The 14,801-nt window shown below is 40.1% G+C and overlaps 1 protein-coding gene across 1 annotated transcript in view; it reads left to right on the top strand.

The window, feature by feature from the left end:
- The window catches only part of itga1 (integrin subunit alpha 1), an 80,403-nt gene that overhangs the window by 49,525 nt on the left and 16,077 nt on the right, over nucleotides 1-14,801 (top strand). The window contains exons 14-20 of the mRNA XM_002933044.4: nucleotides 910-1,167; nucleotides 2,524-2,654; nucleotides 3,743-3,909; nucleotides 4,001-4,134; nucleotides 5,766-5,876; nucleotides 9,500-9,585; nucleotides 11,778-11,913. Coding sequence (XP_002933090.3) covers nucleotides 910-1,167; nucleotides 2,524-2,654; nucleotides 3,743-3,909; nucleotides 4,001-4,134; nucleotides 5,766-5,876; nucleotides 9,500-9,585; nucleotides 11,778-11,913 — 1,023 coding nt within the window. The remainder of the gene's footprint in view (nucleotides 1-909; nucleotides 1,168-2,523; nucleotides 2,655-3,742; nucleotides 3,910-4,000; nucleotides 4,135-5,765; nucleotides 5,877-9,499; nucleotides 9,586-11,777; nucleotides 11,914-14,801) is intronic.

The raw sequence follows: 14,801 nt of genomic DNA, 5'->3' as shown, positions 1-14,801 counted from the left end.
CCAGACACTGCCTGTCCCATCCCTGTGACATCACTTCCCATCCCCCATGACATCACTGTCCGCCCCCTGCCCGGAGTGCCACACACAGAAAGGTGGCAACCTGAGTCTTGTGCCTTTATATGGTCAAGGAGCTCCTCAATGATATTTGTCGATTTTACATTAGGGGATACTTTATTTCAACATGTATTCCTTAGGTATACAGGACTTTTAACATTGTTTTTCAGTTTAAGTTTTAAAGCTTTAAGGAATACTGTCATGGGAAAACAAGTTTTTTTTACAAAACCCATCAGTTAATAGAGCTTCTCCAGCAGAATCCTGCATTGTAATCTGTTTTTAAAAGTGCAAACAGATTTTTTTTTTTAATATATAATTTTGAAATTTCACATGGAGCTAGCCATATTCTTCATTTCCCAGGGTGCCACAGCCATGTGACCTGTGCTCTGATCACAGATCACAGGTCACACTTTACTGCTGCGCTGCAAGTTGGAGTGATATCCCCCCCTCCCAGCAGCCGATCAACAGTAGAATGGGGAGGGAGCAAGATAACAGCTCCCAGTAGGTATCGGAATAGCACTCAATAGTAAGAAATCCAAGTCCGGCTTGGGACTCCTCCAGTTACATGGGAGTAGAAGAAACAATAGGTTAGCTGAAAGCAGTTCTAATGTGTAGCGCTGGCTGAAAGCTCAGACTCAGGCACAATGCACTGAGAGGGCGCCTACACACCAATATTACAGCTAAAAATACATTTGTTGGTTCAAGAATAACATTTTAAATGGTAGAGTCAATTATTTGCTATGTAAACAGTGTAATTTAGAAATATAAAAGCACACCATAAAAATGATGACAGAATCCGTTTAAACTATGTGACCAGTACAAAACTAATTGAATGCTTACATTTTCCGTTCACAGAAAGAAATGCACTATCAGATGAGTTTGGAGCCATTAAACCAGACTTGCTGCTCTCAGCAGAAAGATATCAGCTGCCAGAATGAGAACCAGAACGAGCCATGTGGCTCTCGGTTTGGGACGGCAATAGCAGCTGTAACGGATTTAAATTTGGATGGGTTTAATGATGTCGCTATAGGAGCCCCGTTAGAAGGGGATCATCGGGGGGCTGTTTACATTTATCACGGCAGTGGGAAATCTATAAAAGAAAACTATGCTCAGGTACGTCTTCTATAGCTTTATTTGAGAACTTGATGGGGTAATGGTAAAGCATGAACTGTTTTTGATAGAAGAAGATGCCCTGTATAAAATATAATTCATGGAAGATTGGATTTATAGTCAAAGCTCTTACTGAGCAGTTATATCAGATAACTACAATTGCCCTTTACATTGGCAGCTTTGGCCTGTGTTTTAATCAGCAATAGATTCAAGTAGCATTAATATGATGTCATAAGGGGTTATTTTTTTACTGCCCCTGCTGCAAGTGAGGAGGATTGACTGCGGCTCACAAGTTCTGTAATGGTGAATTTAATAAGTGGAAGAATGTTTTTAAAGGTATGATAAAAGTTACATTTTAGTGCTTGGATAGCAGATATTTCTTTCTTGGTAAATTAGCAGAACTGGCCCTCTTTGGTGGTGTGGGAGGGCAGTCATTGTAAGGTTGCTACCCCATCCGGTGCTGATTTGGTATTTTTTATTTTATTTTTGTGGGCTTGTGGGAATGAGAGTGCTGGGGTTAGTGACCGCCATTTAAAAGCTAGTAAGAGGCGAAGAGAGAGGCAAATAATTCAAAAATTTTAAACAATAAATAATAAAAACCAAAGTTGCTAGGAATAGGGCATTGTATAACATAATAAAAGTTAACTTAAAGGGGAACCACCCCTGATGTGGTTGGAACCACGTATGTTGTCTAGCTAATTACTTTATAAGGGACTATTTTCTACTGCCCCTGCTGCAAGTCAGGAGCATTAAGGGAGGCAAAAGAGTCTTTATGTGTATCACTTTCAGTAGGGTTTTTATGTGGTTTTATTAAAAACTTCACAAAAGAGAATTAACAGAACTCAGACCGACATGCCGGCCAATAATTTCAAGTTACAACTAAAAAATTCACCCCCCCAGTCCACTGGCCAAATGTCCTGATGAAAATCCTGACATATGGACAAAAGCAGTCTCAGTCCTGGGAAGAGTCTATGATTTTGCCGTGGATTTCCGGAAGAGGACGATGGAAAATCAAAACCATTTACATCCTGTTGCTCCCGGGGGTCTGAAGGGGCAAAATCCAACATAGTGAGCTTGGCAGGTCCAGAAAGCTCTAAAGAGCCAAACTGGCCCAAGGCTCCCTGGCCTCACTCCCTAACATAGGGCAAGTGGTAAGTACAGGGCTCCATTGCAGATTGCACCCTCTGGCACTCTATAACTTGCTTTGCTGATGGTCGATTACACATTCTACCAAACCACTAATTAACATGTCAGGAGAAAAGTCATTTCTTTTCAACATTTGAAGAGCTGGCTGTTTGCAAATTAGTAACCCTTAATTGTCCTCATGAAATATCTTTTTATTTTTTTTCTTACAAACAGCGTATCCCATCAGGGGGTGATGGAAAGAAAGTCAGATTTTTTGGACAGTCTATTCATGGTGAAATGGATTTAAATGGAGATGGTCTGACTGATGTCACTATTGGAGGACTTGGGGGAGCATCCCTTTTTTGGTATGTATGTGCGTTTATAGGTTTGCAGAGCAGCAAGTCTGCATTACTTAAGGTCCCCATACACCATAAGATCCGCTCGTCGCCAAGCGAACGGATCTTCTCCCGATATCCCCCACCTACGGATGGGCGATATTGGGAGAATCCAGGATAATTCTATTGTTTGGCCCTGGGGCCAAACGATCAAATTATAACGACGGGTTTAGAAAAAGTCAGTCCGAGGACCGCATCAACGTGCTGATGCGGTCCCTAATCTGACTAGATTTTCTAACCTGCCCGATCAAGATCTGGCCAATTTCAGGCCAGGTATCGGTCGGGCAGGCCGCTGAGCCTTACATCAGCGGCCTAATTTGGCCGGTCCAGGCAGGGGAGGAGGGACTAGTCGCACATGGCCCTCTCAAAAGCTTTTTCTGCAGCGGGCCCGGTACGACCAGTCCCTCCTCCACCGCCCCCCTCCCAGCCCTGACTAAATGGGGGCCGGGAAGGGGGAACTAATATACAGCAAACACCACAGTCTGGGCCCCCCTGCAACTGCAGGGTCTGCTGTTTATGTAGTTACGCCACTGCCTTACATTGTTCATTGTATTTATACTGAATATTGTGGGTCAATCTCTAAGCTCAGGTATATGACTGGGGATCATTTAATTAGTGCAACACAGGGTGCAAAGTGCAAATATGGGTGCTATTCACCATATTTCATTTTGGAAAATTGCTGCAGGTTTCTACACTCCAGAACGTAGAGCAGAGACCCATATTCCCAAAACATGGCGGCAATCCCAGGGTCTCACCAACAGGGTTGTGTCAATAGGTGCAAATTATTTTTAATCTGCATCTGGTTTGGGAACACAGATGTGCAACTGTGTTTGTTTTGATGTATCGGGGACAATCTCAACAGGCACAACTCCACACACAGCTGCAAATACCCTGGAATTCAGGGAATAACCACTGCATTGTGGGGATTTGCATTGAAAAATTGCACATTGCACAACGTTCTTAAAGGACCCTTAATGTAACTGACCCGTACTGAATATAAATTCCCTTTAACCAGCCATTTCCTTGTTACAATGCAAATGTTTCCATTCTATTGTTAGGTCTCGGGACGTTGCCGAAATAACAGTAACCACAGAGTTTACCCCAAATGCAATTAATATTGAAAAGAAGGACTGCACGGTCAGCAACAGACCTACCGTTTGCATTAAAGCAAGGTTTTGTTTTAATCTACTGCTAAAGTCTGGTGAGGACAAAAAAGCTAGTTCAGGTAAGTAGAAAGGCCACACTAAAGCTGCAGGAACTTGATCCTATTTAGTACAGACTCCTATACATTATAATTACTGCTTTCATCTCTACAGATATCATCTATACCATCACATTGGACTCACCCCGATACGCCTCTCGAGTCTTATTCAATGATTCTCAGGATAGGAAGTTCCAAGGGGTTATGGGACACAAAGGGAATTGTCTGAATCATGACTTTTATACGGTGGCAAGTAATTTTCGAAATAATCGTAATTTCTAATATCAGGGCTCACTGACTAATGGAAACACAGTAATGTGAACAATAAAAGCCAACAAACAATCACAATTACCTTGCTGGGTTCTCAGTAACATAGTGGGGCTCATTTATCAACACTGGGCAAATATGCCTGTGTGCAATAACCCATAACAACCAATCAGTGATTGGCTTTGTTTAGCCAGCTAAAGGTAGAACAATTAAGGCAATAATTTGATTGGTTGCTGTGGGTTACTGCCCACAGTCAAGTTTACCCAGTGTTGGTAAATGAACCCCAGAGAGTCATCTAGGTGCTTTTTCATCCATATACACTATAAAGCCTCATTTTAACCAGAGAAAGATAGACCCATATAGCCATTGGTTTGGTTGCTGATTTTGGGTGGCCACTAACACAAACCCTTATCCTGATCCTTGTGGTTTTGTGAGGGATTGTAAAGGATTGCTAAGGAGAAGAGAGCGGGGAAGCTGTGAGTCCTTCAGGCATGGGTGACAAAGGTACAGGAGGGAGATCAGAGTAAAATGAGGGAAGAATAAGTGACTAAATGGAGCAGGATAGAGCCAACAAAGAAGTGGTGACTGGATGTGTGCAGGACAGAAGAGACAGAGAATCTGGGACAGGCAGAGGTGGGGCGGTGTAGAAAGAGTCTCAAGCAGGACTGGAGCAAGAACAGGACTAAGACAAGAACAGGGACAGGACAGAGCAGGAACAGGGGTAAAAACAAGGACAAGACAAGAGCAGAAACAAGAACCAGAGCAAGGAGTAGACATCTAGGGCCTGCCACAGTGATCAGAAATGAGGTCAATGCCCAGGCATAGGAAATGAGGAGGGCTGGGTTTATATAGACCAAAGTCAGAGCTGATTGGCTGACCCCATCCAACCAATAAGGCTGCTGGGGTGATATAATTTATCCAGGAAAACAGGAGATGAGCACTTGCTTGCTGCTTTCCAGGCCCAGTGGTTTGGGAGAGCAACCAGAAGGTCCCAAGTTCAAACCCCAGGAGAGCCTTACAGATGTGTGCAATGAAGAGGTGGTGATTTCTAGTGATCCTCCATCATTATGTAAAGGGTTGTTTTAAAGGGTTGTTTTGCTGTATTCATTTCCAAGTACATCATCGCTATACAAGTACACTTATGCTTTTCTCTTGCCTTCTGAGTTCCAGCCCATTTTGGACAGTCCACATGTCTGTCTAGGGCCTGATGTGCTGACTCCTGCTTAGTAGGTATATTAGTAAATCAAAAGGTTATATATATTGTTCTTCATGAGGACCAGATAGTAGCACTTTGAGGTAGACAACCCTATGTACAGAAAATGGAGACCCTTGTTTGGAGATGTAGCATCAGGGCCCTGCGCAGCGCAATTATTATGTAAATGAAATGCTTCTGTTCCAATGTATTTGTGAGTCTGTGCCTAAAATGTGTAAATGCAGATGGAAAAATGCATTCCTGTCTTTATATATTCTTCATTTGTTGGGAGAATAGGCCCATAAGGCTTAGCGTCAAACCTTAGATGGCCTATAATATTATTTGTATTGAGCTGTGGGGGAATGATAAACAACAATCATGTACAACATACCTCTGTGGTCTTTCTCTCTCCCCCATACAGGAAAAACCTGATTTCTTGAACTCCATTAACGTCTCGGTTGAATTTAATTTTCCTGACCCAGAAAAAGGCCCAGTTCTCAGCAGTGAACTTCCAAACTTTTATAACTCATACGTAAGTCTGAAAAATCTGAGTTAGCAATAGAAGTGAGGGAAATGCAGAGGTCTAAACTTAGAATCAATTGAACTGAAGTAGCACCATGAAGAAAAGAGAAATCCACATGCAGGGAAATCAGTGTAATTTTTTCATTTGTTTTTAAAGAAGCTCATTATCCCCATAGAGCAGAAAGGAAACTGGAAGTAAAATCTATGGGTTTTGAGGTACTTGTGAGCCAAAACCACTGATTTTACCAATTGTTTATTAATAATACTGAAATGCTTTGCAAATACTGCAGACATATCCTCACATCAGCCTCTGCTCCAGTGGTGCTGAATGGGGAAAATCCAGGCATTGTTTGGCCTGCAAATCCCTGTTATTGGGCTGAACATATTCTGCAATAGATCTTCTTTTCTATATTTGAATTTCTTAATATGACTGTAAGAGCTCAATTTATTTATGAACATCTGGGTGGAAGAAAGAATACTATTTGCTGGTAGTGGGGTGAGAGGGAGTACAAAGTTTATTTTGTGGGCGGGGCCAAAGTGACGGAAGGGGTCTGCTGGAATGGGTGTGAGATATGGGGAGGAGTCAGTTATGGGAAAGAGTCAGGCCTAGGAGTAACCACAGGCTGACCCTTACTTTGGCTATAACTGTTCATAGCCTTGGGCAACTAATGGAAATTAAAAGATAATTGATGTAAGGTTTGCTTTGGTATTACATTTTCTGAATCTTTGAAGTTTTAAAGGAACAGTAACATCAAAAAATTAAAGTGTTTTTAAGTAATTAAAATATAATGTGCTGTTGCTCTGCAAAAAACTGGTGTTTTTGCTACAGAAAAGCTACAATATAAATAAGCTGCTGTGTAGCCATGGGGGCAGCCATTCATGCTAGAAAAAAGGAGAAAAGGCACAGGTTACATAGCAGATAACTAGTAGATAAGCCCCATATAATGGGGGTTTATCTGTTATCTGCAAAGTAACCTGTGCCTTTTCTCCTTTGAATGGCTGCCCCCATGGCTACACAGCAGCTTACTTATATAAACTATAGTAGTCTTTCTGAGGCAAACACACCAGTTGTAGCAATGCAGGGCAACAGTATATTATATTGTTATTACTTTTATGCACTTTCATTGGCGTTACTGTTCCTTTAATGTTAATGGATGTCATTTTGTTAATAAACAAGCAGCAGCCTCTTCTACCTAAAAGATTCAAATGGTCCGGTGTGTTATTTATAGGGGTGGTGCACCTTTATGTTGACTTTTGGTATGTTATAGAATGTCCTATTCCTAGCAGCTTTGCAATTGGTTTTCTTTCTTTAATATTTATAGTTTTTTAATTGTTTGCCTTCTTCTTCTACATCTTTCCAGCTTTCAAATGAGGGGTCACTGACCCCAGCAGCCAAAAAACAATGGCTGGTTGCTAAGGTAAACAAGACCCTAGCAACCAGCTTTTGAAATGGCAAACTAGAGAGCTGATAAACAAAAAGCTAAATAACTGAAAAAGCACAAATAATAAAAAATAAAGACCAATTGCAAATTGTCTCAGAATATCAATGTCTATATCATACTAAAAGTTAATTTAAAGATGAGCTATGCCTCTTATAAAGGGGTACAATGGGGTTGGTTTATATAGGTAGGTGCCTGTAAACTGACGCTCCCCCTGTCCAGAGCCCAATACATAAAGATCTCTGTGGACCCCTGAATTAGCATCTGGGACAAGCAAAACAAAAAGCAACAGTACTGTGCAAAGAGCAAGTGGAAGAGGTTACATGAAAGTTTCTTTCCCATCACTGAATGTTGATATATTGTGATATCCCAAAGAAATTCCCCAGTGGTTTTTATATTTTCCTTCAGCCAGACATTGTTTTATCCCGAGGAAATGATTTAACATAATATTTAGAACCAATGCACAGGATGAAGTCACGTCGCTCATTTGTACCGAGCTAACATTCTATTCACTGCGCACAGGAAAATAACAGGGCAGAACTATTTCCTTCGCTCAGCATGCACAGAACCATTTGTTTTTAAATAAAGGTTTAAAAAAGATAAAATATCATTAATTTGGGCTTTTTTTTCTTTTTTGCAGCATCTAAAACACATTAGGAAATGTTATCAACTCTTCTAAAATGAAGGCAGTGAAAGGGTTACATATCTCTCTGATACCCTTCTAATTAGTGCTGTTAAATATAAATATATCTAGTTTTCCTGTTTTTTTTAATGACATAACTTGATTTCCATTTTTTCTTTCACACATTATGAGTTATTTACTTACCTCATTACAGTGGGCTAAGTGCAGTTTAGAGCATAATAATGTTACTTTCCCACAATTCAGCATGTTTTTAAGATTCCAGTTTAACTGTGGTGCATCAGGGGGAGATGTGTCTGATGCAATTGTGGCTGATGCGTTAATATTTATGCAATTATGCTGCCCATGATTTCCAGAAGAAGGTAGGGTAGCCACCCGGCCGTTATGTGACTAGCCCTGTCAGTAAATCTCCAGCTAGGGCAGGAATTACACATTTACATTGCAGGTAAATTTGTAATTCCCTATAAATCCCTCCCTTCACTGACCTTATCTGCTGCTGGATTCCCCCTTATAAGGACAATCCCACCTGTGCCCCTGGATTCCCCATATAAAGAAAAGAGTTGGGGAGCAACACAAGCATGAAAAATGTTTATATGGGTGCCAAATAAGGGCTGTGATTGGCTATAGGTAGCTCCTATGTGGACTGGCAGCTACAGGAGGATGTTTGGCAGTACACATGGTTGTGATGCAACCAAAACTTGCCTCCAAGCCAGGAAGTCAAAAATAAGCACCTGCTTTGAGGCCACTGGGAGCAACATCCAAGGGGTTGGGGAGCAACATGCTGCTCACGAACCACTAGTTGGGGATCACTGGTCTTGTCCGTTCAGTTCCCCATTCAGTCAACTCATTTCCCCACCGCTGTGCGACATCACATCCTAATCCCTTACCCAAAGGCATTACATCACACAAAATGTGGTAACCCTAGAAGAAAGTGACATCTGCACCCGATTCTTATGGTGCATCTGCACTGTGGCTGTTGACTCAGTCCACTGTAGGAACTCTGGAGCTAGCAGAGATGTCAATCCAGAGGGACAGCAATCTAGGAGTAACTGTGACATTGTTGTGCCCGCCCACAAGAACAAATTACTCATTTTGCTGCAGGTAACCCACAGGTACTCAACCCAATGCAGGGCTCTGCCTGGAGCTACTGCCTAGTTCAGAAGTGGTATCTTTAGGGTTCCCACAGTGGGCTGAGTCAGTAAGCGCAACAGTACTTGATCCATATTAGAAGGCCCCCAGGAAGGTATAACAACTATACAGTAGTGCCAGGAGTTGATGCATGTTAACACAAATACCTTTAATGAATGGTATTCAGTGCAGTGTAACTGTGGTACCATAAGTAAATGTGCCCTATAGGCAATAGGACAGCATGATTTGCCTCACCAGATACCATATCCTGCCTCATATTGTTAGCTCTATATTCTTTCAGAATTGTGTGTGTTGTTGGTGTTTTTCTATGGGTTCCCCATCCACAGTCCAAAACATTACAGTTGGTTACATGCTGATGAACCACTTACAGCTACAAGTTCTTATTTTCCTTTATTCTTTTAATAGATTCCTTTCACAATGGATTGTGGATCAGAACAGAAATGTATTACTGACTTAGTCCTAGATGCTGAAATAAGTATGGATGGAATCAGGTATTGTATCTGACTAAACACATGCTAAAGTGGGTGTGCTTGTATGGTTTGGCAAGTGAGGGGGGTTTGATACATTATCTGTGATTCTGGTTATTAGATTGTATCAGCCTCTGTAATTACTTACAGCCACTACTTTATTCAAATGCTTGGTTCTGATTGGAGCTGCAGAAGTAATATTTATCATGTGGAGCAGTGGGTTTTTGGGCATAACTGGGTGTGGCCTGGACAGACCAGGGTGTGGCCTAATATTTCTTGATTTTCAGTTGTGAAATATTGAAAAGTGTTTGATTGGGTACAATGGGTTATACACCCTGGGGAAAACTATACTGAAGTACTTACATTTTTTGTTCTGAAGAACTGCAGCCTAATTACCCTGCCAACCATGCAGCAGTTTTGAAATCAGACTGGAGGGCTTAAAAAAAATAAGAATACAACCTGTATAAGAATACAGGCTCACTGTCAGTTTGGTTTTTTGGTTGTCGAAAACAGTGACCCTGATAACCAGGCAGCTTTTTCAGCCACAGATGGAAAGTGCCAGAATAGGAATGCTAGTTCAGGTATGGGATCTATTATCCAGAGACCCATTATCGAGAAAGTTCCAAATTACAGGAAGGCCATCTCCCATAGATAACAATATAAGCACATAAATCTAACTTTAAAAGATTATTCCCTTTTTCTCTGTAATAATACAACAGAACCTTGTACTTGATCCCAACTAAGATATAATTACCCCTTATTGGGGGCAGAACAGCCCTATTGGGTTTATTTCATGTTTAAATGATTCCCTTTTCTCTGTAATAATAAAACAGTACCTGTACTTGATCCCAACTAAGATATAATTACCCCTTATTGGGGGCAGAACAGCCCTATTGGGTTTATTTAATGGTTAAATGATTCCCTTTTCTCTGTAATAATAAAACAGTACCTGTACTTGATCCCAACTAAGATATAATTACCCCTTATTGGGGGCAGAACAGCCCTATTGGGTTTATTTAATGGTTAAATGATTCCCTTTTCTCTGTAATAATAAAACAGTACCTGTACTTGATCCCAACTAAGATATAATTACCCCTTATTGGGGGCAGAACAGCCCTATTGGGGTTATTTCATGGTTAAATGATTCCCTTTTTCTCTGTAATAATACAACAGAACCTTGTACTTGATCCCAACTAAGATATAATTACCCCTTATTGGGGGCAGAACAGCCCTATTGGGTTTATTTCATGTTTAAATGATTCCCTTTTCTCTGTAATAATAAAACAGTACCTGTACTTGATCCCAACTAAGATATAATTACCCCTTATTGGGGGCAGAACAGCCCTATTGGGTTTATTTAATGGTTAAATGATTCCCTTTTCTCTGTAATAATAAAACAGTACCTGTACTTGATCCCAACTAAGATATAATTACCCCTTATTGGGGGCAGAACAGCCCTATTGGGTTTATTTAATGGTTAAATGATTCCCTTTTCTCTGTAATAATAAAACAGTACCTGTACTTGATCCCAACTAAGATATAATTACCCCTTATTGGGGGCAGAACAGCCCTATTGGGGTTATTTCATGGTTAAATGATTCCCTTTTCTCTGTAATAATAAAACAGTACCTGTACTTGATCCCAACTAAGATATAATTACCCCTTATTGGGGGCAGAACAGTCCTATTGTGTTTATTTAATGGTTAAATGATTCCCTTTTCTCTGTAATAATAAAACAGTACCTGTACTTGATCCCAACTAAGATATAATTAATCCTTACTTGAGGCAAAACAAACCTATTGGATTAAATGAATGTTTAAATTATTTTTTGATAGATTAAAGTTATAAAGCTCCAAATTACGGAGAGATCCCTTATCCAGTAAACCACAGGTCCCAAGCATTCTGGATAACAAGTCCCATACCTGTAATTAAAAAAGAACGTACAAATTCATTCACAAAGACCAACTAAAAATTGCTCAGAATAGGTCCATCTATAACATGTGTAAAGGAGAATGTCCCTTTTACAAAGTCTGGCTTTATGCTACTGAATATCAATCACTGTGATTCCCAGGACATTGCCATAACTGCACTGATCACCCTGGAATGTGTCATTTCGGCCAGATATTCATATTGGGAGGGTGTATGGATGTATATTTATATATACAGTAGAACTGTTTTCCTTCAAAGGGTCGTAAATGTGTCATTTATCCGCACAGCTTTAATGAAGCAATTGTGAAGCCCACAAAGGACAAGTTCAATCTGACTCTGACGGTTAAGAATATGAAGAAGAGTGCTTATAATGCCAGGGTGATTGTCAAATATTCCCCAAACATTATACTGGCTGCAACTGAGGTAAGTGATTTTGAAATGACCTCAAAGCTCATTTATGTCAATCAGATTTCAGAGAGAAGTTCCTAGACAATCTCTTGATTGATCTTGATTGCCAGCTGTATAAGCAGAGGAAGCAATTTGCCTTCACATTGTTTAATAAGGACATTTATTTACAAGTGTTTGGTCACTTGGTATCTGGCTAACACACTCCTATGCAAGGCTGCCAATAACTAGATGAGCACGGAGAGCTGTGGCTGCCCAAGGCTGCTGTTAAGAGTTCCCAAACCATTATTACATTTATAAATCCTTTGTAAAATTATATTGCAGCTGCAGGGCACTGAACCTGTAGGCAGAAACATCAACACATGTTCCGGGGTCTCCTAGGGTTGTTCCAAACAATAGGCTACTGGGAAAGCCGCTGAACTCCCCATGTCGTGTTCTATTCCCATGCTAGGGAATGCTCGCCAATCACCCCAAATAAAGCTGTAGCAAGCAGGAGATAAAAGCGCATTACTGAGACATAGCAAAAACAATATAACATATCACCTATAGGGAAAGCCATACTGGAGACTGGGAGCCATATCGAAACCAAAATTCTAATTTGTGAGGTTTCTACTTCAAATAAACTCAATTTAAAAAAACTAGAATGTTTGCTCATTTATTAAAAAATCCATATATAAAAAAACATGAGTAAATAAAATATTGGGAAAAAATGAATACATCAATTTTTTTGAGTTTACAATCCCAAAAAAACCTTAAAAAAACTCAAACTTGAATTGAATAGATAATTTAAATTATGCCTAGGACAGCTGCCACTGATTTCTACATGACCTCGGAAGCTTCTAGATGCCAAAGTTTTCCATTCTAGTTTTTTCGAGTATTTTAGCTTAATGAATAATTGACAAAAAAAACCTTGAATCGAGGTAAAAATTCAAATACGAACATTGATAAATCTGGCCTATAACTTCACAAGACTAGGGAGGGTGGAAGAGAAAACATTGAGCCCAGGGTCATCCGATGATTATGTCAATCCATGACATGAAACTTAGGGGCGGATTTATTAAAATTTGAGTTTAGATTTTAATACATAAAAACTTACCCACATTCTATTCATTCCTATGGGATATTTAGAAGCATGTAAAATGTACAAATCACCCATTGGTAAATATTCTTCTAAATATCCCATATGGGTGAGTTTTAAGACATTTTGATAAATCTGTCCTTTAATGCTAAAATTCCCCTTCTTCTATAACAAGAAAATCCATAAATTATTGTAAGGAGACAACCTGTTCATATGTTTTTCTTATTGACTGGCAACCATTGCTGTCTCCTTGCCAGGAAGACTTTTCAGTGCTTAATTCCAAATGTGTATTGCTCTCAGACTTTCTATTGCCTCTATCCACAAGGGGTGGAAATCAACTCTAAAAAACAGATTTTTAACTATTTTTCCTTTTTATCTTTGGTCTCTGTCACCACAGACCCCCTGAAATGCCTGAGACCATTTAAGCCACATGCAATAGAATACACTGAGCAAAGCAAACACTTGTGGGTACATAATCCAATGTATACAACAATAAACAGTAAAACATGAAACTTACAAACTGAGTCCATGTGTTTGTGGAGGTGTAAGTTACTGCAAATAATAGTATATAGGGTTATATACCATAATCAGCAATAGGAGGTCTGTATTGTGAGATACTCCATGTGCTAGCACAATACAAAGACACTTGTAAAAAAACAATGACTGCAGGTTTGGAGATAGCGCCCCCACACACAGACACAGAACCCCCAAGTTTCCACTTGTAAAGCCCTAATGTACTGGCTCAGGTGTGCACACGAGACCCTTGGAAGTATGTATTCAATATCTGCTAAGTGTAACACTTCTTTTTCTCTACTACAAACCTCATAGCAATAACCCCCCCCCCACCCCCGAAATGTTAATTGAACAGTGCATCCATTACAAACCCATGGCCTATTATCCCTTTTTGTGTTTTTACACTGTAAACCAAATAAGTTACGTCTTGGCAGCTGTTACTGAACTAAGGCACCCATTGTCTTTATCCAGCTGTGGCCGCCCCCAGATGTACAACAAGTCAATGTGTCTTCCCCATAAAGATGCCCTGACCTTTCTATAACTAATGACTTTACAGACATAAAGCATCTCTATGCATATCATATGATTCCTCTCATACTGTCTTTAAGCAGGCAGAAATGCAGTGTAACAAATTAAAACAAGAAGCCTACAAAGCCTTTCTGCATGCCACTAAAATGTATGGGTGTTACATTATATTACCAAGGTAGGCTGCCTATAGTTGGAGTTAAGTATCCCATGTTAACTGTTTCTAGATATCAGCTGGACTGTATTTGTCACTAAAAGTGCAAATAAACACAATGCTCTGAGATCCTGCATCAGATGAGAAGGTTCTGGCCTGTACGTAGGGTTGTCGCCTGTTCGCTTTTGACCCAAACAGTTTGTTTTCTCTTAGACCTGTTCGGGGCTCAACTGTCTGTTCGTTTTTCAGCCTTGTGAAACCTGAACAATTATCTGCCCAATAAATGAAAAACACTTATATTAAGATACTCACAGTGATTTTTTCTATCACCATGGCTTAGTTATCATCAAGTACAGTTCATTTTTATTAGAATAACTGTATTTCTGTATAATAGTTCCCATGTTTTTAAAGAATTGGATTTACTTATCAGGAAAAATATAGAATGGGCTAAAGTTGCCGACTGACCGGTTTTTAACCAGCATCCCAGTTTTTCAGAGCTGGCCAGTTTAAAACATTGAAAAAACATAAATGCAGGCAATTGATACAATAACCCCAACCCAGTGTCATAACCCCACGCAACATTGTGCCAGTTCCATACCCACGCCCCAGCATCACTGCCCCACACCTGATGCCTAA

The sequence above is a fragment of the Xenopus tropicalis genome, chromosome 1, assembly GCF_000004195.4.
Source record: "Xenopus tropicalis strain Nigerian chromosome 1, UCB_Xtro_10.0, whole genome shotgun sequence".
Taxonomy (NCBI): domain Eukaryota; kingdom Metazoa; phylum Chordata; class Amphibia; order Anura; family Pipidae; genus Xenopus; species Xenopus tropicalis.
Note: the sequence above shows the minus strand (reverse complement) of the source record. Positions and strands in the feature narration are given on the sequence as shown.